Source organism: Piliocolobus tephrosceles, chromosome 5 (assembly GCF_002776525.5).
Source record: "Piliocolobus tephrosceles isolate RC106 chromosome 5, ASM277652v3, whole genome shotgun sequence".
Taxonomy (NCBI): Eukaryota; Metazoa; Chordata; class Mammalia; order Primates; family Cercopithecidae; genus Piliocolobus; species Piliocolobus tephrosceles.
This window is the reverse complement of record NC_045438.1, coordinates 26,038,763-26,064,140: the sequence shown is the minus strand read 5'-3', so window position 1 is coordinate 26,064,140 and position 25,378 is coordinate 26,038,763. Positions and strand designations below refer to the sequence as shown.

The following is a 25,378-nucleotide window of genomic DNA, read 5'->3' as shown; positions in this document are numbered from 1 at the left end:
CTACACTGTAAGTCTGCCATTTAATCCAGAGTGTTAGACTACTAATGAATATAGTAAGGAAAATATAAAATATTAATGGTATCTGCTTTAATTTTATTTCCATATATATTTATTATATACACACTGCCTATAGGTTCTGTTTAAATAATCTCTTAAGAAAAAAAATCAGACTTCTGGACAGGTGATTTAAAGCTGAAAACAACCAATTAAAACCACCACTTTTTAAGTGACCTTTGGTCACAAATGTCAAAATGTTTCCACATGCTTTCCACACTCAAACAAGAGACAAATTGTTTTTGATAAACTCTGGTATTTATTAAATTATAAATTTTGTAATCAAAAAGAAAAATGCTGACCAGAAAAACCTCAAACTATAAGACTAGACAGCAAAGCCTATGGGAACGCCATGAAGTGTGTTACAAACATTCTGAAACATAAGTTACTGGCTGTTTTCATTTCCATATCAATAACTTTACTATAAAATAGTTGTTATTCATCTATTTTGAAATCCCAAATTCACATCTATTCTTACATTAAATTATGCTTCCTGCTCATAATATCAAACATCTCACAGGTGCCAAATTTTAGTAATGGTCTTATGCCAATCCATGCAGAAAAATAAGACACAATGCAGGAGTCAGATGAGGACCATTAATGCACAGATAATACAAACACACTGGCCAAAAGAACTACAGAAGTTTTTAAAAACTATAAAGTAAACAGACCTCAAGAAAACTGGGTTATTACTAAACAGCTCTCAACTATTAACACCCAAGTTCCTTACATTAAATAAATTTCTCAACAGAGACATGTTAGACATTTTGATTATGGGTCTATCCTTCCCATACCCCTTCCCACCCCAACTCCCAAAATGCACTACTAGGGATGAGTATAATGTTATGTGGGCAGAAATTTACAGGTAACCCTTTCAACCTTGAGCATGGAGCTGAAGACATTTTTATTTAAACTTCAGTTACTGTGCACTGTCCATCAGGCCTTCTAGATCTGACACTGACACTCACTGTTCCACCCCCTACTACTGATCGATCAGTTCCCGATCGATCTGATGGATCGGATACTGTCTGGTTTGCATTAGAAACCAAAAGTCTCTGTTGGGTCAAGGAGTGCTGTGCAACAACTGCAGATGATACATTCTCACTATCACTACTGGCATCTGATTCAGTTTCTTCAATGGAGGTGTCTGGTGCTGGTACCCTGCCTGAAGATGGTGATTCATGATCTTCTTCTCCTTCTCCCCTATGACTCCTTTCAGCTATGCTGTCTCCACTGAGTTGTAAATGAGCAAAAGAGTCTTCCAGAGAAGTGCTTGCATCAGGGGATGGTGTTGCAGGGCTTGTTAACTGACCATCTACTGACGTTAGGGGCCTTACAGAAGACACTAGGGGCTGAACAGAAGCTCCACTCTGTGCTGATACACTGTCCGCTCCGTCAGCAGAGCTCTCTCTTGCTAGGTTTACGGTATTAGCATCACAGTCTAGCCTAAGTCCAGCTACTCCCTTCTTTGGTATATCTATTATATCTCGCTTAATCTTCCTGCGACGTCCATGTTCATTTCTCCTATATTGAACCATGTTTTCAAGATCAGCGACATACAGAAAGCCAGCAATTAACATTTCAGTGTTCTTTTTACCTTTGGAAAAAGCATCTTCCAGCTCTCTACTAGTGCGCTCATCGTACTGCCACCACCCATTTCTTCCTTCATAATACCATGCATATTCACCATTTCCTCTACTTGCTGCCTTGAGTTCTTCTGGTGACAACAAGGTTGGCTTGTCAAGGAAATCCTCGGGAATTTCTTGTCGACAAAGAGCACACCGCTTTCCAAGCCATGAAGCTCCTTTTACACATAGATAGCAGAAAACGTGCTTACAGGGCAGACTGACTGGATGAACACATGTTTGCAGACAAATGGCACATTCAGGGACGGTTAAAGAAGGTGCAGTATTAGAACAGGACTCGTTCGCTTTCCTGTTTGTAGGAAGCATGTTTATTGAATGATCAATTTCACCACAACCAGCCATCCTAAGAAAAAACACATATAATATTAAAGTCATGTTTTAATTCTTGCAATATCTTAATTCAACAATTATGAAAATACTAACCACCTATTATGTGCATTATATGCAAGCCACATACTAGACAATGGGGATATGAAGATGAAAGTAGAAGAAAAACTCTCCAACTGATGAAAACATTTTGTAAGCATTTACTTGTACATACCTTGGGAATGTATAAAAATTCCATCAGTGCACTTACAGATCAGCCCTGGAGAAACACACTGAAGAACTATATAATGAAAAGCTGCATCCAGTGGAGGGAAAAAAGGATCATGGCAGCTATTATACAGTGAAAAGAATGCTAGACAAGAAATCTAAAAATCTGAGTTTTAGAGTTCTTTATTAACTATGTGCTCTTAGGCATGCAGTTAAACCCTTAGTCTAAATTTCCTTACCTGCAAATCAGAGTTTACAAAGCTCAGGTAAAAATGGACAAAAAAAGTGCTTTGTAATCACTAAAGCTTCATAAAGGTAACAATCACTTAAGACCAAGGGAGAAAATAACATGAATATTGAAGATGCCCCGAAGAGGAGGAAGAAAAAAGATTTGTCAAATTGGATGTATCTAGCTTAAACACTGACATGAAATTTATAATTTCTGCCTTACTGATTCAGATAAACATTTACCAAACACCTACCATGGTCTAGATACTAAGTACTCGGTCTAATGATTGATAAGACACACAACTACTCTGTTAAATAAGGAAACATACATGCAGATAATTACAATATGGCCTGATTCCTGCATAATCAAAATGTGTTAACATACTTACAAAAATAACAATGAGAGAGAGATGAGAAGATGGACATAAGTTAGAAAGTTTAGTGTTCATTCAGAGGGGCCTGGGCAGTGCAGCAGATTCCAGGCAGAGGCATGTGCAAGACACTGAGTCAAACAGTCATACAAGCAATGGAAGAGCAGGAGATGAAGGTGTAAAGATAATCAAAAGCCAAGTCATGAAAGCCTTATTGTGCCCTGCTAAGGAAACATTTATTGTTTTTTTCCCCATAGTTAGAAAAAAAAAAAAAATTTAAAACGGGAGAAAATAATAGAGGGAGTAAACCACTGACAAGTAAAAAAGACTGAGAAATGAAGATGAAGATGTCAGAGATTAAACCTTAAAATGAATGACAATCTTTGTGCCAGCTAATTCTGCCATTCTAAATGGGTCCAGTAGTTACAAAAGATATAGTCACTAAGAATGCTTACGCTCATCAAAAATTGAAAAACAATAATCCTAGGCTATCATCACAGCACATCCAATCTTAAAACAATCCTTTTTTTTTTTTTGTCTTTTTACTGCCTTTTCTGTGTTCTTGGTTCCTCAATAGACAAGGCTCAAAAGGATGGCAATTTTCTAGTAAAGGAAGCAACATATTAAGTTTTTAAAAAGATGGCACATATTTAGTAAAGGAAGCAACACAGTCTCAGTGGAAGAACTGATCACTAAAATGCTTAATTTCCAAATTATTTTCAACTTTTTTTTTTTTTTTGAGATGGAGTCTCGCTCTGTCACCCAAGCTGGAGTGCTGTGGCCGGATCTCAGCTCACTGCAAGCTCCGCCTCCTGGGTTCACGCCATTCTCCTGCCTCAGCCTCCCGAGTAGCTGGGACTACAGGCGGAGCCACCTCGCCCAGCTAGTTTTTTGTAGTTTTTAGTAGAGACGGGGTTTCACCGTGTTAGCCAGGATGGTCTTGATCTCCTGACCTCGTGATCCGCCCGTCTCGGCCTCCCAAAGTGCTGGGATTACAGGCTTGAGCCACCGCGCCCGGCCTATTTTCAACTTTTAATAACATTTCCAATCAATTCCTTTACCAAAAATTCTAGGTTATAGACATCAAGAAAGTACAACTTTTTCCTAACCTATGGAAAGTTCTAAGTCAGGGGTGTCTAATCTTTTGGTTTCCCTGGGCCACACTGGAAGAAAACGAATTGTCTTGGGCCACACATAAAATGCATTAACACTAATGATAGCTGATAAGCTAAAAAAAAAAAAAAAAAAATCACATAATGTTTTAAGAAAGCTTATGAATTTGTGTTGGGCTGCATTCAAAGCCATCCTGGGCTGCATGTGGCCCACAGGTTGGATAAGCTTGTTCTAAGTAAACCCTAATAGGACGTCTTAGTATGTTAAGCACTATAAAAGCTTTCACATATTTTGAGATAAACACTTGCCTTCAAAGATCTTGTAACTTGAAACAACAATAAGTTACAAACTAAGGCATATGTTTTTTAAATAGCCAATTAACATTCCCTGCCTATTTCCTCCCCTAAAAGAATTGGCTGTGCACACATTTTGTTTGGTTTTCAGAAACTTTCATCCCTTTCAATTTAGGTCAAAAAAGTAAGTTTCCATAAAATTCCTGAAATTCTTTTTGTTCCAAGTTCCGTATTTATTTAAAGCTCCAATTAAGAAAAAGAACAAGAAAGCAATCCATTTACAAGTAATAATGTAATAGAGTGTACTCATAATTCTATTCATAAGACTAAATAGAAAAATGGGCTGATGATCATCATTACTTTGGAAAAACAACAGCAACATCTTTATATAAGAAGTCTACATCTTAAACCATCTAAGTACCTTATGAACAAAGGACAGGCTCATAAATTTAAAACATAAATAAAAATAAAGTCTGGTAAAATGTAAACAAGATACCCAACATGCCACATGGACCAATGCCATGCTTTTAAATACGTAATTCCAAACCTATTGTATTTGCTTTAAGTAAAACTGGTCCAAGAAGTCAGTTTTCCATCACATACAGCTCATTTATCTACAGAAAAAAAAGTTTTCAACCTAAAAACATTATCCTCCACCCTACTTAATATGATCAATATTTTGCATGACTCTTACTCTTGCATGTATGAATAAACCAAAACACGTAATTTCAAAACTAAGTAATTACAATCATCCCAGGAGAAGGCATGGATTGTAACAACAACACAATTGGAAAGGCAAAACAATTTGGTTTGTGCAGGTATTTTGGTTCCGTCATTAGAATGAAGTAAAGTTGGACAAAGTTAATCTGAAAACAATGGCCACCAGACAGCTAAATGGTCATTATTTCATCTGAAGCACTCTTAACTATCAATTTGCCATAGCAATTTATAAATTCTGATTCTGTTTAGCCCATCAAGTATTCTGTTAGTCTATCACCAACAAATGGGCAGAAAAACTTAGTAATATTTCTTCTTTAATTCTGAATGAGGCACATGCAATAAGCAAGATACACATAAAACGTGTAACAAGACAAGACACAAAGTAACCCCAAACTGCGAGTCTACCTGTAAGACATACTTCAAGGCTTTTTAAAAAACCATTTTAATCTACCCTGCACAGTCTCTATTTTGCATACTTTCAATGATCTTAAAATAGGTGGGAGACTAAATGTATGCAGATGATCATATCAATATGTAAATAAGAAATGCTTTTCCCCTCCCTTTGTGTAAAGCAAGTATTAATGCTAATCAAGAGGTATTCCCTATCTCATAAATGTCTCATAAAATTCTAATTTTGAATCATTTTGAAAAAGGGAATTTATTTTCCAGTTTACTAAAGAATTTAATACATAGAAATTTAGAGTGAAGTTAGTCCAATTCTATTAATAAGTATAATACATCACTTATTTTCTTTTTTTTTTTTTTTTTTTTTTTTTTGAGACGGAGTCTTGCTCTGTCGCCCGAGCTGGAGTGCAGTGGCCTGATCTCAGCTCACTGCAAGCTCCGCCTCCCGGGTTTACGCCATTCTCCTGCCTCAGCCTCCCGAGTAGCTGGGACTACAGGCGCCCGCCACCTCGCCCGGCTAGTTTTTGTATTTTTAGTAGAGACGGGGTTTCACCGTGTTAGCCAGGATGGTCTCGATCTCCTGACCTCGTGATCCGCCCGTCTCGGCCTCCCAAAGTGCTGGGATTACAGGCTTGAGCCACCGCGCCCGGCCAATACATCACTTATTTTCAAAGACGTTTTTACTGAATTCTTCATGTGATATTCCAACTTTTAAGTATAAATCCCCTTCTTCCAATACATAAACCATGTGAAATATATCTGCAAGACTAGTAAGAGTTTATTAACACTAAGTCGTCTTCTCAAGAAGACAAAATATAGAGGGGTATGGGCAGAGTTAGTGGAAATCCCCAAGAACTGAGATTTCCTTGAAAATTCTTGGATAATTAGTCAAATGAAAGGCAAAATTATTATAAGCAAAAAAGGTCTTTAGTATATGTAGTTTTCAAGAAATTTTTAGCCAGCAATAAAAACTCCAAATATTAAAAATCAGATTTTTAAAGTCTGAATTCAGAATCCAATTACAGACACAAAAAAGGGAACAATCCTACACATAATTTCAAGGGGCTCAAGGATTTCTATGAAGCTGGTCCACATATGAACCACTAATGAGACAAGAGGAGTTCACTGAAAGGTTTTACGTCAGGTAATAACAGCCAGTTTAGTAGCTTCCAGACCATTTGAACAGCAGGTTAGAGGAAAGTATGGTAATGCAGGAGGAGGTAGGTGAAAGGGAAACTAGAATATCCAGGTAGTAATGTAAGTATAAGATAATTAGAGGCAGGGTGCTGACGTAAGGTTCCAACAATATAAGAACGCTAAGGAAAAAGAAATGAAAGCATTTGGTTACTGATGGGTGGTGACACATTCACCAAAATTCAGAATTTGAGGAGAGTTCTGTCTCAGACATAATGACTTTATTAAGGTCTCCAGGTGGAGATAGGTAGATGACAGCTGAATTTACTCGTTTGGTACTCCAAGAATAAATCTAAGCTGAAAAAAGTCTTGTGACTCACCAACACATACATGGTCCTTGGAGCCATGAAAATGAGTCAATGCCCAAATTAAACCTGTAGAGAGAGCAGTCAAAAAGGCCAGCCACAGAATCTTGAATTACTCCAATATTTGTCTGGTAAAACAGCCAGGAAGGGGTGTAAGGAATGGTCAGAGAAGAACAGGGAATAAAGATAGACCACCACCACAAAAGCCAACAAGGGAGGCATTGGCAAAAAATAAGCAAGTTACTCAAAGTGACAAAAATTTCACCATACAATTCACTTTTGTGTGGTGCAAAAGTTGTGAACCCCACACACTTAGTAGCTATTTTGATTTCCTAAATACCATCGATCCCAGTAACCTTTTACTCGGCCGAGACATCTTTCTTTCCCTATTCCCCAGAGACTATCATAACCCTTCTCCCTCCTAGTTTATCAATATACTAACACCTCTATCACTGAGAAATTAGGTAAGTCAAAAATAAATCCTGAAAATCTATCTTTACCTTTACTCTGTCTTATCATTATTCCTCCTGGCTCAATATGGGGTACTGCTACTTGTTTACAAAGCTAACCCCTCAACATCTAGTTAGTACTGTCACCAAACTCCTCCAAGACTGATCAATATACTCTGTCCCTAAGTATCAAAATCAATTAACATTGATTTTATGTTAAATAAATGTAAAATCTGGTAATATAGTAAGTATTAAATAAATGTTCATTCCCGGCACTTATTTTGAATTCTCTTTCTCCTACCCTTCCTTCCCACATATTACTGTTACCTGACTCCTCTAAAATGTGTTGATGATTAGGCAGTTATTTCCCTCCTCATTCCCTTGGCTTGAAAAATGTTTCCTAATTTTCTTTGACTGTTAAAATTCTACTCATTCTTTAAAGGCAAAGTGAAACTTACTCTGTTCACTCTGAACCGTTCAGATGAAATTAATATCTCCCTCTGTTCAGTTTCAATAGCATCTTATTGTTACCTTAATATGGCATCTATTCCACTGTTTGTTAATTACATACATGTCTCATTTACTGGATCATAGTAAGTTCCTTGATGACCAGTACCTAGACCTATTAAGATATTTAAAAATGTATATAGATAGAAAAATGGACAGGATTAAATAAAAGATGTATTTTTAAAGACAAATGTTTATTAGTATCATTTTTCAATTATCAAATTTTCAATACTGAATAAAAATATGGTCATACTTTTAAGTAAAAAATTAATTATTGTTAATACATATCATTACATGTAATCAGTATCATACTGGAAGAGTAGATAGCAAGTTTTATGTCAAACTGGGAAAATGTGAAATAGGATCTACCAAGGTCACTCTTGGTCTAATAAGAAAAATGCTATAATTAAAAGTCAATAAAATATTCACTACATTTTTCATGAGTGACATCAAGTTGCACATGGTTTATATTACTTTAGAAAACAAACATATTCATAGTGGAAAAATGTTTCATCAATAATAGGGTGAAGTTAAATATGGACAAATCCAAGGTAGTATGTAACACTTTAAAGCATTTCATCAAAGATAAATGATGAAAGCACAGCTAGTAAAACTGGGGATCAGAGTGAAGTGGTCTGAATAAAAAGTAATGAGATATTACATTAAAAAAAATCAATTATGTAGAAATTCCTTTAATTTAGTGAAACAAGTTTTTAGTAACTAGAGTTTTTACAACTCAGTAGTCTGTCTTATTTATAAAAGCTAGTACTACTTGCCTAGCTTCGTTATTTAAGAAAATTATTATGTAAAAAGAAGGTAGAACCCAGAGAACCTGGAGATCTCTTCAGTATTTTAGCCTTCTATGAGCAAACTCCTGTGTCTTCAGTTTTTCTTACAGAGATTTTTCCCTCTGAGGAGACTTGGAAATCTACATTAACGATAATTTAATGTAAATAAATTGTTAATAAAGCACCTAAGTCAACAGAAAATGCTCATTTTATATAATTAAAACTAAATATGACAGATACTCAATTTACTGTGCTTTAAACCAATCCACTTAATTTACTGCAACACTGAAAAAAAACATGATGCTACACTTACATTTCTATTACAGATCCCACAGATGCCTGCCATAAAAATAAAGCATTTTCTTCATCAGCAGTCAGCCAGCTTGCAGTTATTTTCTCTTCCACTGCTGGTTCATTCTTTATGCTGCAAAAGAAAGAAGAGTAATTAAAATTAAGAGAATCAATTAATTATTTATAATCCTTTCACAAAATTCAGTGGAAAACTTTATCTTAAAAGTGGAAAAAATTAAAGACAAGATGCATGCTTTTACCACTGCTATTCAACACGACTGTAAGTTCTAGCAGAGCAAATTAGGGAAATGAGATAAAGGTATACAGACGGATAAGGAGGAAGTAAAAGTATATTTATTCTCTCTATATAGAAGATCGCATAGAATCCCCAAGAAAGCTAATAAACAAATTCAGCAAAGTTGCAAGTTACAAGTTTGACACACACAAAAATCAGTTGCATTTTGATACACCAGCAGACAACAATCCACAAAAGAAATCAAGAAAGCAATTCATTCATAATAGCATCTAAGGGAATAAAGTAGCCAGGAATCAACTTAACCCAGGAGGTCAAAGACTTGTACACAGAAAACTATAAAGCATTACTGAAAGAAATTAAAGAAGAGCTAAGTAAATAGACAAGTGATGTATGGATTGGAAGACTTAACATATTAAAATGACAATACTACCCAAAGTGATTTACAGATTCAACACAATTCCTATGACAATTCCACCGACCTTTTTTTTGCAGAAATGGAAAAGCAATCCTCAAATTCATATGGAATTGCAAAGGACCTTAAGTAACCCAAACAATCTTGAAAAATCCAATGTCAAAACTTACTACAAAGCTAAGGCAACAAGACAGTTTGGTGCTGGCGTAAGATAGATATAAATACACCAATGACATAGAATTGAGAGTCCAGAAATAATCTCATACATCAATAGTCAACTGATTTTTCCAAAAGGGTATCAAGTCTACTCAATGGGGGAAAGAGGAACCTCTAACTAATGTTGGGACAACTGGATTTCCACATGCAAAATAATTAAGCTGGACCTCTACCTTACACCATATATAAAAGTTAACTCAAAATGAACCAATAACCTAAATATGAGAAATAAAACCATAAAACTCTGAGAAGAAAACACGGGCAAATCTTCATGGCCTTAGATTTGCAATGGATTCCTAGTTATGACATCAAAAGCATGAGACACATAGGAAATAAACTGGGCTCTACGTAAGTTTAAAATTTTTGTGCATCAAAAGACACTGTTAAGAAAATAAAAAAACTGCAGAATGGGAGAATATTTTGGAAAATCATGTATCTGATAAAGATTTAGTATCCAGAACATATAAAGAACTACAGCTCAACAACAAAGACAAACCAATTAAAAACTGAGCAAAAAATGAGCAAAGAACTTAAAGAAGATATACAAACGGGCAATAAACACACAAAAAGATCCTTAACATTATTAGCAATTAGGGAAATGTAAATCAAAATCACAATGATACATCTATAAGGATGCTACAACTTTTTTAAGGGGAAAATAATAGTGTTTGTAAGGATGTAGAAAAACAGGACTTTTGAACACTGCTGGTAGGAAGGTAAAAGGGTGTAGCTGCTGTGAATAATAATTTGTTGCTTACTCAAAAAGCTAAACGTAATTACCAATATAACCCACCAATTCCACTCCCAGGGATATAGCAATAGAATTGAAAACAGATTTTCAGATACTTGTATGCCAATGTTCACTGCAGAAATATTAGGCAAAAGGTGGACACAATTCAAGTATCTGTCAACAGATGAATGGATAAACAAAATGTGGTCTATAAATACAACAGTACATTATTCAGTAATAAAAAGAAATATGTGCAACATAGATGAATCTTGAAAACATACTAATAAGCCAGATACAGAAAAGTATTGTATGATTCTACTTATATGAAATATCAAGAATAGGCAAATTCATAGAAGCAGAAGGTATCAGAGGATACCACAGTCTGAGGGAAGGAAAGTGAGGAGTTATTTGCCTAATGGGTACAGAGTTTCTGTTTGTAATGCTAAAAAAAAAAAAAAGTTGTGGAAAATCTGTAATGGTGATGGTTGCATAACATTGTAAATGAAATTAACTATATGGAATTGTACTCTTAAAAAATTGTACCATCTCAGTAATTAACCTTCTTTCTTCTCATTTAGTATTTCCTTCTTCACTTCACCATGTCCACTACAGGACACACATCACATTACACAGAATAATCAAGAACACATGATAACGAAATAAATGATAGATCTCACAGTAAACACAAAATTAGAAGAGACTTAAATCTTCTTTTAGTTCCATGTGGCTCTCATACTATGGGCATCTATCTCCCTAAGGTATCTCAAAATTCTAGTGTTTAAAGAAACATATTCTCAATGCCATATGTAACCTCTAAATACAAGCTAACTTATCCTACCAAATGTTTAAGAGAACAAACAATTTGTTTTAAAATCAGAGAACTTTCAAAAGTAACTGACTGTGATGGTTAACACTGAGTGTTAACTTGATTGGATTGATGGATACAAAGTATTGATCCTGGGTGTGTCTGTGAGGGTGTTGCCAAAGGAGATTAACATTTGAGTCAGTGGGCTGGGAAAGGCAGACTCACCCTTAATCTGGTGGGCACAATCTAATCAGCTGACAGTGAATATAAAGCAGGCAGAAAAACGTGAAAAAGAGAGATGGGCTTAGCCTCCCAGCCTACATCTTTCTCCCATACGGGATGCTTCCTGCTTCGAACATCGGACTCCAAGTTCTTCAGTTTTGGGACTCGGACTGGCTCTCCTTGCTCCTTGCAGACAGCCTGTTGTGGGACTTTGTGATCGTGTAAGTTATTACTTAATAAACTCATATATCTATATTCTATTAGTTCTGTCCCTCTAGAGAACCCTGCCTAATATACTGACTAAACAAGGTTTCTAAGAGAAATGGCTTTTTGTTTTACTCTGACGTTAGATGATATGGACTCCACTGTTTTGACTTTCCTCTCAACCCTTTCATCACCTTCAAGGAGCCTACAACATCAATGGCATCAAAGAAGGCTGTGTTCATTTCCTTGCTGCAGCCTACTCCAAAGAGAAACTGCACATTTTCATACACTCCCTATATATAAGACAGGAGGAGACAATTTACTGCTCCAACATCATTACTTCTTCTTTCAAGTCTCTATCATACTGACTTTAACATACCCTATAATCCTCTAAAACTGCTCTCTCACCACCTGTAAGGGATTAATGTCATCTTTTCACTACTGATCATCCTCTTCATCCTAACTGCTGACATAACTATGAGCCTATTTAAATAGCCTTGAAAATGAACCATCCAACCCCTATTGCACAGGTTCTGAAACTTGTCCCAACTTCTGTTAATCAGAATCATTGAAAATGCTCGTTAGAAATACAGATTCTCAGCCCCTTTCCTTAGAAATTCTAGGCCAGTAGACATAGGTTTAAACCTAGGAATCTCACCCCAGGTGGTTCTCATGCATTAGTCCTTCAAATGCAGTCTGAGAAACACTGTTCTCAATTTTCAGTTCCTTAAATCCTAAATTCGAAGAAATTAATCTCCTCTCCGGCAACCAAATGTTATGATCACATTTGAAAGTAGTTGTCACCTAAACTGCTGCCTCTCTGAAATCTTAATCCGACTCTCAGATCACAAGTTCTCTGGTTCTGCCAGCCTACTCATTCCCACACCTGCTCTTCAATTTCATGGGGACCTACAATCTCTTGACCATCTCATTTCCTTTCCTGCCCGTTCTGGAACCCAATCTTTTTTACTTCTTTCTTAACAGAACCCTTGGCTCCCTCCTATCTTTATCTCTCATATACACACATTTTACAAACCCCCATTTCTGCATAATTCTTACAATATGACATCTCAGGTTTCATGCCTTAACTACTTTTGTGTTCATGGAGAAAAAGACAAAGTCCTTTCTCTCACCACACGACCTCCTGCTCCCCCACCCCAACCAACCACAACATAAATTCTGTCAACTTTTATTCCTAATCCCTTTGGAATCCATCCTGTACTCTCTACCCATTGCTAGTGCCCTAGTTTAAACCTACATCATCTCTCACCTGAACTATTGTACAGCCTGATTATCTTGTGTCACTATCACCCTCAAATTCCTTTACTAAGGCTTTGGGTGAGATTCTCTCTCTCACACACACACATACACACACTCACTCACTCTACAGTCTGTTTGCCAGGCTGGAATGCTGTGGCATGATCATAGCTCACTACAACCTCAAACTGCTTGGCTCAAGTGATCCTCCCATCTCAGTCTCCCAAGTAGCTAGGACTGAATAATATACTTAAAAGGCAAAATGAACCAGGTTTCTTCCATATATGAAGCACAATACTGGCTCCTCAGCCTACACAATAAAGACAAAGCTCCTTAGGACAACATTAAAAGGTTTTAAAGATCTAAACTGTAAATAACTAGTCTCTAGTCTTTTTTATTTTCAACAACCACCCATAGATTAATAGTCTAGTTGTATCAAATTACTCATAGTCCTGCAAACCTCCCTTTGTAGCTCTGTATTTCCTCCTGCCTGGTACAATCTATTCCCTTTTACAGCTTATGAATGCCTATTTGTTCTTTAATATATTACACAGAAATGGTTACCCCTACCATTTTCTCTGACTACCTCCAGAAAGTTGTTCTCTCTATATATTTTGTATGTTTTTTTATTACTGAATTTATCACATGCACTAATTTCATTCATTTGTGAAGTCTGACTCTTCTGTGAAATCATGAACCCCCTGAAGATAGGGACCTTTTTATATCTCTAAGTAGCTAGTAAAGTGTCAATTTTTGTTGAACTGATATTTTTTGGATGAATAAAAAATCAACTCCTAAAAGTAACTATTGTGAGGAACAGAATATCAAAGGATTAGATTTATTCAAATAACACAACACTTGAGTTCTAATTGTGAACAAGGCACCCAGCTGGAATCTGCAAGATACATAAAAATATCTAAGTTTTAATCCTTTCTTTATATAACTTAAAATCTAAAGGAGTTTCTACATTTACAAACATAAAATTCAACCCATCTTTGTATCTTCTGGCAAGCAAATCATTTACCCAGCTATTGTTCACTGGCAATGAATTCTCCAAAATGGAGATAAAAATCTAAGCATAAACCAAGATGGGTTTCTGAATAGCCAAAACAGCTTCACAAAGCTCTTTCCCCAATAAAGGTTATGACTCTTCACTAGGATGACCACATAGGTTAGCTCAGCATCTGTCTAGTTTGCCCTTGGTCTCCTAACAAAAGTGTTCCAGTTCAGAAAAATTATACAGACATTCTACCCTTTAACCATTACAAAGGTTTTCGGACCATCACTCAAAAGTCAATTTGCTTTTACTTTACCCACAATTCTTTTGTTTTGTTTTGTTTTTAAGAGACAGGGTCTGTTAACCAGGCAGGAGTCCTGTGATGCTCCTACCGCAGCCTCCCAAAGTGCTGGGATTACAGGTGAGGGCCACCATGCCCAGCCTTTACGCACAATTCGAACATGAAGTTTTTTGCTCAAGAAAGTCCTGCTGGGTGTTGCTGTTGGTCATTAGCACTGTCTATCCTTCACTATCTTATAAGTCTTTTAAGATGTACCAATCCATCATTCTCAGAACCTAATTGATTGAATGTTAAAACCTCTAGTGTGGGAGATTCAATTAAAACATGTCTTCTAAAAATTTTGTTTAATCATTATTTGTACTTTAATAATTCAGATGTGTAGAAGGTACCATTTTATTCCTATGAAATACACAAAAAATATGTCCTTGTTTCTAATTCTCCTTATCTCTTGAATTCATTTACACATTATCTCTAACCAATCTAATTTATTCCTCTCTATTCACTTAGTTTACTTAGGTCTTACCCATAAATATCTTATCTCCGAAACAAAAGTTGATTCTTAAAGGAATCTAAGTTAACTGAAACAAAGCAGCTTCAAAACAAGTACAAAAAAATCCTCTAAAGACCCCATATTTGAACACCTAAATAAGCTGTGATCTTTTCTATAAAACTATTTCGCATCGTTGAAATAAAGCTATAGCCACAAATATTAAAGTAAAAGCTTTGCTACATATCCACTAGAACAAAGGTACCAAAAAAAAAAAAAAAACTGATTAATTCAAGGAGATGCAGTTCTCTCATTCTGCTTCCCTTATTTAAATACTAATGATTAAATTCAAGTAACTTATCAATAGCAAAATTATTTGAAAAAGCCCCTTACAAAGAACACACACACACAAACCCAGGAGCAGAGAACTATTTACTTAATTGTACTGAAATAACAGCAAAGTATCTATGAATAATGACTTTCCATCAACATGAACTTTCTCCTTCAATAGAACATCCTTGCCCCTCATCACACTCCTCTAGTCTAGTTACGTTTAGGAGTAAACAAAAGAATGTATCAGTGACCATAACTCACATTCCAGTTTCATTATATTAATGCCATTTTCAAAAAAAACACAGCCAAAAACATATTTATTTAGCCGATTTCTTCAAATTTTTTTTTTCTAATTCTTGCCTGAAGTAATTTCTAGGATTCTCTTAGAAACAGCTTTCTCTATATTGATGATTTCATTTCTTCCTTCAAAGATCTTTGACGATAACCTCATATAGTTTACCTTTCAACAACACAGGCTGGAAATGAACAAAATGACTTATATACGTACAGTTTTTTCAATAAATATATTGGAAATTTTTTTGGAGATTTGTGACAATTTGAAAAAACTTGCAGATTAATCATGTAGTCTTGAAATATCAAAAAAAGGAAAAGAAAAAAAACAGGTATATTATGAATGCATAAAACATACAGTCTATTTTATCATTTAGTACTATAAAATGTAGAGAAATTATAAGTTAAAGTGTATCAAAACTTAGCAAACAGACACATATGGTGCCATTTGAGGTGGTACAAGAAATTTAAACAAATGTAAAGATGCAGTATGAATCATAGCCATATAAAATTATAGTACATATTGTAATAATTTCCTATTGCTATTATGAATTTCCACTTAATATGCTGTGTGACACTAATCACCTCTGCGTGTATTGGAGTAAAACGTAATTTCTTGTTCCTGTGCATTTTTTATCATTAGTTCAATACCAAAAACCTTGAATAACACCATGGGACCCATGTGAAGTGCCACTAGTGATGCTAGAAGTGCTCCCAAGAAGCCAAGAAAAGTCATGCCATTACAAGAAGTTAAATTACTTGGTATGTGCCCTAGATGGGTCTGCAGCTGCAGTTACCCATCATTTCAGACAGACACCTTGTAAACAGGTAACATTAACACAGTATCGGTAAATGCAGTACTCTAAATGTATTTTTTCTTCTATTTTAAGAATATAGTATATAATGCATATAACATACATAACGTGTTAACTGACTTTACAGTCGTCTATTAATAGTTAAATTTTGGGGAAGTCAAAACTTATACTCAGATTTTCGATTGTGCAAGGAGTTGGCACCCTTAAGCCTGTGTTGCTCGAGGATAAATTGTACTGCCCTCTGATTATCTTTGAGCATTCTTTTATTTCACCTCTAATTATGCATTATCTTTCAAAAATACATTTGTGTAAAACAACATAAGTAGGTCTTCTTGGCTGAGATTTAGCAATATTACCCAACCAACAAAAGTGACTCCAGCTAAAAGCAGACCAAAAACTTAACAGATGTAAACAGGAATCCTACAGTAATGCTAAGAGTCCCCAGTTCAAATAATTTTAGTCAATTGTGCATGCTTTGGTGACTTTTTCAATTTCTATATCCTCATGAATAATTTTTTCAAAGTGCAGACTAACTGGATAAACGCCGGGGAAAGAAAATGAATTAAAACTAATATAATGCTCTAGATCCTAGCTATACAAACTGGGATTCCCAACTAGCACTATCAGCCCTACCTGGGAGCTGTTCACAAATGAAAATCCTAAGTGCCACCCTAGACCTGCAGAACCAGATCTCCAAGTGATTCGCATATTACAGTTAGTGAAACACTACCAAATCCATGTCACTGAATCCTCAAAACAACTGTGAAATATGACTGTACCTATTTTACAAATGAGGAAGCCTAAGCTCAGGAAGTTAAATGACTTACCCAAAGTCACAAAGCCATCAATATTGGGAGATGCGATTCAAACTCAAATATACCTTTAAAAAAGTCTTTCTATAACGTATTGTCTCTCACAGAAAAGGTCAGGTATTATCTAACAGAAATATGATGCAAGCCACATATGCAGTTTCGAATTTTCTATTAGCCACATTAATAATAATAAAAAGAGGCCGAGCATGCTATCTCACATCTGTAATCCCAGCACTTTGGGGGTAGTGAGGCAGGGAGATGGTTTGAGCCTACGAGTTACAGACCAGCCTGGGCAGGATGATGAGACCCTCATTTCTACAAAAATAATAATAGAAAGAAACAGGTAAAATTAATTTCAATAATATATTTTATTTAATCCAACGTTTCTACATTACCACTTCAGTATGTTTCAATATAAATTGTTAATGTAATATTTTATGTTCTTGGGTAAGCGTATGCATAGTCTTTGAAATCCAGTGTGTATTTTACACTTACAGCACAACTTAATTCAGACTGGATACATGTCAAGTGCTCAATAGCTCCATGTGGCTAGTGGCTACTTTCCTGGGCAATGCTGGTCTAGAATGTCTTGCATATTAATCTCGTTACAAAACTGACAAGTCATTACAGAAATCATTTAATAGAGACAATGAATTCAATGTTAATTTACCTAGACTTTTGCCAAAGACACATAAAAAAGAAAACTGCATATTCTGTTATAATCAAAGTTAACAGGTTTAGGTAGCCCCAATTCTGCCAAACTGACTCATCACCTACTAAGTCTGAGAATTTATATGGTTGACCCTTGAACAATGTGAGGAGTTAAGAGTGTCTACCCCCTGCACAGTCAAAATTCCAGGAAAACTTTTGACTTTCCAAAAACTGAACTGCTAATAGCCTACTATTGGCTGGAAGCTTTACTGATAATATAAACAGTGGATCAATATATATTTTCTATGCTTGCAATAAACTAAAGAAACAAAAATGTTATTAAAAAAATCATAAGGAGGCCGGGTGCGGTGGCTCACGACTGTAATCTCAGCACTTCGGGAGGCCGAGATGGGCAGATCATGAGGTCAAGAGATCAAGTCCATCCTTGCCAACATGGTGAAACCCCGTCTCTACTAAAAATACAAAAATTAGCTGGGTGTGGTAGCACACACCTATAGTCCCAGTTACTTGGGAGGCTGAGGCAGGAGAATCTCTTGAATCCGGGAGGCGGAGGTTGCAGTGAGCCAAGATCGCACCACTGCACTCCAGCCTAGTGACAGAGTGAGACTCCATCTCAAAAAAAAAAACCATAAGGAAGAAAGATATATTTACGTTCATTATGTAGAAATGGATCATCATAAAGGTCTTCATCCTTTTCGGGATAAGGAGAAAGAGGAGGCATTGGTTTTGTTCTCTCAGGGGTGGCAGGGGCAGAAAAAAAAAATTCTTGTATAAGTGGAACTGCACAGTTCAAAGCCTTGTTCAATGGTCAACTATAATTTCAACTGGGCACAAAATAGGGCATACATGTAATACTTAGAACAGTCACGTGAAGAAGCCCTCAGAAAACACCTACATTATTTGAAACCAAAGATTTTGTTAAAGTTGGAGGAGAAGGGATGCTTTTATTTTAACCAATAGGGGGATGTAAAACACAACAGCATAATTTTAACTACAGGCCAGAATTAATTTGCCAAACATAAATAACTCAAACATACATAATTCCTACTGGAATGAATGACTTGTAAATTTTACACCAAACTTAATATGATGATCTACTAAGAAGGTAACATAAAAAAAAGAAAAAGTCTAAAACCAAATTAGATACTTTGCCCCTAACAATTCTGGAGGAAAAAGAAGTGACAGGTAAGGCCGGGCACGGTGGCTCAAGCCTGTAATCCCAGCACTTTGGGAGGCCGAGACGGGTGGATCACGAGGTCAGGAGTTCGAGACCATCCTGGCTAACACGGTGAAACCCCGTCTCTACTAAAAAATACAAAAAGCTAGCCGGGCGAGGTGGCTGGCGCCTGTAGTCCCAGCTACTCGTGAGGCTGAGGCAGGAGAATGGCGTAAACCCGGGAGGCGGAGCTTGCAGTGAGCTGAGATCAGGCCACTGCACTCCAGCCCTCCAGCCCAGGTGACAGAGCGAGACTCCATCTCAAAACAAACAAACAAACAAACAAAGTGACAGGTAAAACTTAAAAATATAGAAAGGGGTTTAGGGATTATCAATGAATTTAAATCTTGACCCATTCAAATAAGTGAAAAATAAATACAATTAAAAATGAAGTAATATTGTACCATTTATAATCTGTAACAACTCCAAATATTCATACTTCCACTTTTCAAGTCAGTCACAAGATCAAAGTCAAGAGTTTTTTCAGGTAATAGATTCAAGCAAGCGATTATCTTTAATCAAAGAAAAAAATGAGCATGTAACATCAATATAAGTACATATAAAAACAAAGACAAATATCAATTATAAATATTTGAAGACTTACTGTATTTTTCCAATTATTAACAGCTAATGTTAGTAAGATTTTTACCATTTATTCAAAATACAGAAAACAGGAAATGTTCTACATGAAAGCACTCAGTGACAGAAAAAATACTTGAAATGTTCCCACCTTTGGTATACAACTCAAAAAAAAATTATATATACATAAAAGGAGTAGATAAATCAAGTGTGAGTTAGCAGACACATCTTAGTATTTTTTATGAACCAGTCCCAAATTGAGAGATGTAACTAAATGCCTTAATCATCGCCTGCTAAAAATTAGCTGAGAAAAAGAATAGGTCATACTTGGAAACTTCAGACAAAACTCATTTCAACTAAATGGGGTCTGATACTTTATTTTAAAGAATCACTTCCCTTTAAGACGTTACTATGTGGCAATCTACTTACTGCCTTCACAATCTTTATACTAGCGCATTAAACCCTTTAATTTTTCTCAAAACAGCAAAAAAGTGGGCTTTGCATTTTATTTCAAAACATGAGATGTAAAAGTGAACAAATATTGTCTTTTAATCATATCACACACAGATATTTCTTAGCCAGCAACTATTTCATAAATAAGAAGGCTCTTTGGCAAATTATCTGTGTGACCTTGGTCAAGTCAAAAGACCCCCAGTCTTTGTTATCTCATCCTACTGGATAATTCTGTAATTCTAAGTTCTAAATGCTTTAATTAGCAGTCAGTTAACAACATTTTGGATTTGAATTAACCCAAAAGGTAATACGCCACAAAAACTAAAGACAGTCCATAAATAAGCACAGGTGGTTGTAGCCAAGTGTTACATAAATTGGTTTCTATATCCACAAAGATGTTGTTCCACAAATTCAGATTCCTCAGGCACAAGGCAACCAGATAAGAGAATGGAAAAGGCTCAGTACCTTCTATTACTAACACGGGAGAAAAATACGCATTCGAATTCCCAACTGTCAGTGCTGTTAGATGTTTCCTGGTAGTGTATGGTTAACATATAAAATAATATTCTTTAAACAGATCGATATTGTGAAAACAACATATTTAATATCCTTTTCTTCTTTTAACTCAAAATACCATTTTGGATCCTTTTTAAAAAAAGTCTGTTCCTTTCCTCTGACAATTTAAGTTGGTGGTGACTGAAACAAAACACTTTGTAAGTTGACATATCCTTTTAAAAAAAGTTAATTTTTTCTTTCTCTTGTCTAAAAGACCAGCTATTTGGAGAAAGTTTTCCTGATGATTATAATTCTACCAAGTTCTGAATAACCAGTGAAGAAAAAAAAATATTTAAATGTATTTCCATTCTGCCCATATGATACACTGGCCCATTTGAGACATAAATTCTAAATGAAAGATTGGACTGAACAACATCCTCCACTTTAAGATATACAAGGCACCAAAACAAACACATCCAAAATCTATTTTTAGAGTGGTGTTTCACTCTTCCGGTTTTCTCTTTAAAACGAGATTTACTTGACCTATTTTCATGTGTTTTTAGGGCACCCAGGCACTCTATAGAAACAATATTTGCTAGTCATAAAACAGCAAAGCCAAAATCACAAATCCCGGTATTAGTGTGGGACATTTTCTCCATGTGTCCTTACGTGCCATGTCTTTTAAAAGTCTAAATATAGATTCACTGACTAAAATGTCCTAAGTCTTCCAAATTCTATAATTATATACTGGATTGAATGCCATTATACGTTCACATCCCATTTGAAAAGTACACACACGGGGTGGGGGTGATGCGCCCAGTACCTGAAATGTCAAATCATACAAAGAACAAAGCGTTCCCATCTTTGGGCTTTCTTCTCACCTCAGTTCTACACTGTTTCAATATTACAAAAATATTAAACAAAATGTTCAAAACTTGAGAAATAAGTGTTCACTAAAATGGCACTTGTAGAAAAGAAATTAAAACGTATACCAAAATGATTAACGATAAAAAATTCTAGTTGCCAGGATGTGTGAGTAAACTTACAGTTTTGTAGGTTTTACCTGTGGAGAGGACGGTTCCTTCTCCACACTCTTAAAAACAATTTTACATTCTTTAGAAGCCTTCGCAAAATAAATAGCGACAACAATGGAAGACCCACACTCCTCACATGGGATGGAGGATAGGAAGAGAACTCCCCACCCAACAAACAGAACAAAGCAACAGTCTCAGCTTTCAAGATGCACAGAGGGTTTGGAGGCTCAAGGGATACTGTGAGATCTCTTAATTGTTTCGATGCTTCAACAGCCGTCAAAACAACTAAGAATATGCAGCGCTGGGCTTCACTAGAACAAGGTGCAGGGATTGCTCTCTTCGTATTAGCCAAGACCAAGACACTGAGGAGGAGGAAAAAAAGGAGGAAGAGAGATAAGAGAAAGCAGCAGCCAAAGACACTCCGGGAAAAGACAAAAATGCAGACTGTACGCCCTGGCTTCGATCTGACCCAAGGCCCAAACTGTTTGACCCCACACGGGAAACAGGGAGCAGGCTACTGCCGAAAAACCATCGCCGCCCCTACACCTCGAGGCCAGAAGGTCCCCGGGTAAAGGCCTGAAACCACGGCCCAGGGGGAGGAGAGGGACCCGCCTGCCACCCGAGGCAGCGACGCGGGCTCAGGCGGAAGAGGCTGCGCAGTAATGGCCGCTGCTCCGCCCCTCGCACCCGGACCGAGACCAGCTCCGGCCGTCACCTGGGGCAGGGGCTGCGGCGCCCTCGGGCAGCGCAGGGGCTGTCACGGTCGTCTTGCCTGCCCCAGCAGCCAAGGCGGGGGTGGCGGAAAGGGCTGAGCTGTCCCATCACGCCTCTGCGCGGACAGCCGGGGCCGCGCCAGCCCAAGGGCGTCCATCTACGTACCGGCCCCTGACCCCGCCGCCGCCCCTCTCAGGCCCCGAGCGCAAGGCCAACCCGGAGTACGTTGTGGCTGGAGGTGACACCGCGAGCTATGCCTCCTCTCCCCGAGCGAGGATCCTGGAGTGACCAGCGTTCACCCTGCTCCCCCGAGAGGGCCTGGCTCCGACTCCCACCTCTCCGGCTACAGCTGCGGCCACCTCGCAGTCTTTTCTCTCTGGCCTCGGAGCCCGCAGCGGCCGGGAACGCGCGCGGCCGTCACGTGACCACCCGGCGCGTCACGGAGGCGGGGCCGCGCGGGGCGGAAGCCGTGCCGCGCACCCGCGAGCTGGCTCCGGCGCCTCATATTTCTGTCCCTGCATCGCGTCGTTGCCTGCACGCACTCTCTTGCTTGTGGGGACTGGCGACTTCGCTTCTTGGATTCTTCTGGCTGCTTTAGAGTGTGCTTTGTTTGTATTAGGGCCCAGAGGCGCTGAAAGAATGCAGTTCCAGCAGAGAGAGATTTGGGGTGGAGGAAGTAAAACGTGTGTAGGCCCGGCAGGTGGTGCTGCTCAAAAATCCAGCTTTGCTATCCGGAGGAAGTCCTGGGGCGCCTAGCCGAGTTTCGGCTTGAAGATCACTTAGCAAAAGTACTGCTTATTCCACTTCAAGAAAAAAAAAAAGGGAAGGTCGTAGACGGGGACGGAGGGGAGAGAGTATTTGGGGACTTTCCAATTTATTCACCTTTTTAATGGTTGAGCAATTTAATAGGGAAAAAAAATGGGTATTTTATTTTGAGCCCTCCCCTTTTTAAAAAAACAGAGTAGTGCCTGAGAAACTGAAGAAAGAAATTAATCTGCGTGAGAATCTAAAATTTAATAGGTTATTTTGATCGCAAGCCTCTGGTTTTAAACATCAGACCTCTAGCAGTAATTCACCATTTTAGCATGTACGTTTCCTTTTTCAGAACTGATAAAATTTTCCTAATTTGCAGGAAAATGAAGACGATGGAAGAGCAGACCTTTTATCTTTAAAAGAGTATATATTTCAACATTCTGTGACAGTGTCTTCTCGCATTTGGAATTTCATTAACTGATTCAGGATTGGAAGTTTTCAGTGCCCTTACAGGTATAGAAATGTATATATTTTCAGTTATTCCCCTGAAATCAGTTTATTTCAGGGTTTTTATTCACATATATTAATATGTCAACCAATCTCTTGAAGGGTACATCTAGTTCAGTGATGCTTGTGCATGTATGCAATACTGTTTTTCTTATAGGTTCTATACATGTAGAAATATTGAAGTGTATATCCTTTAACTTTAAGCTTAGTTTTCTATCATTATCTTCTTATTAGCCACTCAGTTTTGTCCCTGTATCCTACACAGCCCAAGAACAGAGAATAGCTAAAATTTGATATGTACTCGAAGATTCCAGCTTGAAGAGTTAATGCTAGTATTAACAAACGATGTACCGGGTGTTTCTCTAAGTGCTTTATTCATATATACCCATTTAATTCTCCTAATAAACTATGAGGTAGACACTATTATTCTTCCCATTTTAGAGAGAGAGACACACAGCTGAGATTTGAATCCAGGCACAGACTGTAAGATGTCAACTAGTTCCACCTCTTCTCACTCATACCCAGGGTCTTTGTATTTCAGTAAATGGCTGCATTTTTCTTTGTTCAAACCCATCTTTAATTCATCTCTTTTATGTCTTATATACATTGGCATATAATCTATTGGCTCTTCCTTCAAAGTATATCCAGAATCCAACTACTTACCACCTCCACTACAATCTACATTATCACTTGTTTGGATTATAGTATTACGGTAGACCAAGAACTAGTCTTTTCTTTGACTCTGTTCTCAATACAGAATCCAAAATTACTTAAAAAGAAGTGAGATCATACCACTCCCTTGCTCAAAGTCTCCTATGACTTCCCAACACAAGTACAAACCAAAGTCCTAACAATGACTTTAAAATCCTCCCCTCATTACCTCTTTGACCCCACAGACTGTTTACCCAGCTTTGTATTCCCAGAAAGCTCTCTGCAAGCTCCCAACCTCATAGTCTTTGCAGTTGCGGTGTCCTCTGCTTAGAACACTCTTCCCCATCATGCTCCCTCCATATGTGCTCAGATGTCCAACTCTTCAGTCAGTCCTTCTACTTGTCACCACATTTTAAATCATGACATTTCCCATTCCCGATATTTCATATGTCCTCTTTTACTTTTTAATACTTATCACAATGTAATGGATAATTTATTTTACTTACTAATCTTCATCATATGTCTCTTCACATTAGGACACAAGACTTGAGAGGCCAGGAATGTGTATTCTATTTTGTATCTCGACTGCCAGGAATAGTGCCTGACCCATTTAAAGAGGTTCTCTGTAAATATGTGTTACATGAGTGAGTGAATGAATGAATGAATGAATACACACATGGCCGGGCACAGTGGCTCACGTCCGTAATCCCAGCACTTTGGGAGGCCAAGGTGGGCGGATCATGAGGTCAGGAGATCCAAGACCATGTGGCTAACACAGTGAAACCTCCTCTCTACTAAAAATACAAAAAAATTAGCCAGGCATGGTGCCACGCGCCTGTAATGCCAGCTACTCAGGAGGCTGAGGCAGGAGAATCGCTTGAACCTAGGAGGCAGAAGTTGCCTGAGATAGTGCCACTGTACTCCAGCCTTCACTGCAACAGAGCGAGACTCTGTCCAAAAAAAACCAAAAAACCACATTCATGTATGTGAGTGTGTATATATATACACGGACATGTATACACTTATGTATACACAGACATGTATACACATATATACATGGTATATATATGTACATATATATGTATATACGTATATACATATATAATAGTATACATATATACATATATACTTATGTGTATATATACACATATACACACACACATATACGAATAAAAGTGAACTTCTCATTATTTTTCAGTAGTTGCATATGAAGAGCAGAATTGAATACTGTACACCCTACCTCCATCAACCACTTGAAAGAAAGAAAG

General features: G+C 37.3%; 1 protein-coding gene and 1 long non-coding RNA gene across 13 annotated transcripts in view; one reads left to right on the top strand and one right to left on the bottom strand.

The window, feature by feature from the left end:
* Positions 1–91: 91 nt before the first annotated feature.
* RNF146 (ring finger protein 146) lies at positions 92–23,120 on the bottom strand. Of its 11 annotated transcripts, none has more exons than XM_023230743.2 (6): positions 22,365–23,120; positions 8,921–9,031; positions 8,652–8,747; positions 7,771–7,934; positions 6,879–6,991; positions 92–2,043 (listed from the first exon to the last, which is right to left on the bottom strand). In XM_023230743.2, exons 5-6 carry the CDS (start codon positions 6,884–6,886, stop codon positions 963–965), a joined length of 1,089 nt encoding a protein of 362 aa, XP_023086511.1. In that variant the 5' UTR covers positions 6,887–6,991; positions 7,771–7,934; positions 8,652–8,747; positions 8,921–9,031; positions 22,365–23,120; the 3' UTR covers positions 92–962. The 11 variants fall into 11 exon arrangements, with proteins under 11 accessions (XP_023086511.1, XP_023086507.1, XP_023086509.1 ...); XM_023230739.2 differs by having other exon boundaries at positions 7,884–7,934; XM_023230741.1 differs by having other exon boundaries at positions 7,884–7,934; positions 22,535–22,661.
* LOC111554990 overlaps positions 22,675–25,378 on the top strand; it is a 13,931-nt gene continuing 11,227 nt past the window's right edge. For both annotated transcript variants that reach the window (XR_002735381.2, XR_002735382.2), the window contains exons 1-2: positions 22,675–22,987; positions 23,332–23,465. This is a non-coding gene — a long non-coding RNA (uncharacterized LOC111554990). The remainder of the gene's footprint in view (positions 22,988–23,331; positions 23,466–25,378) is intronic.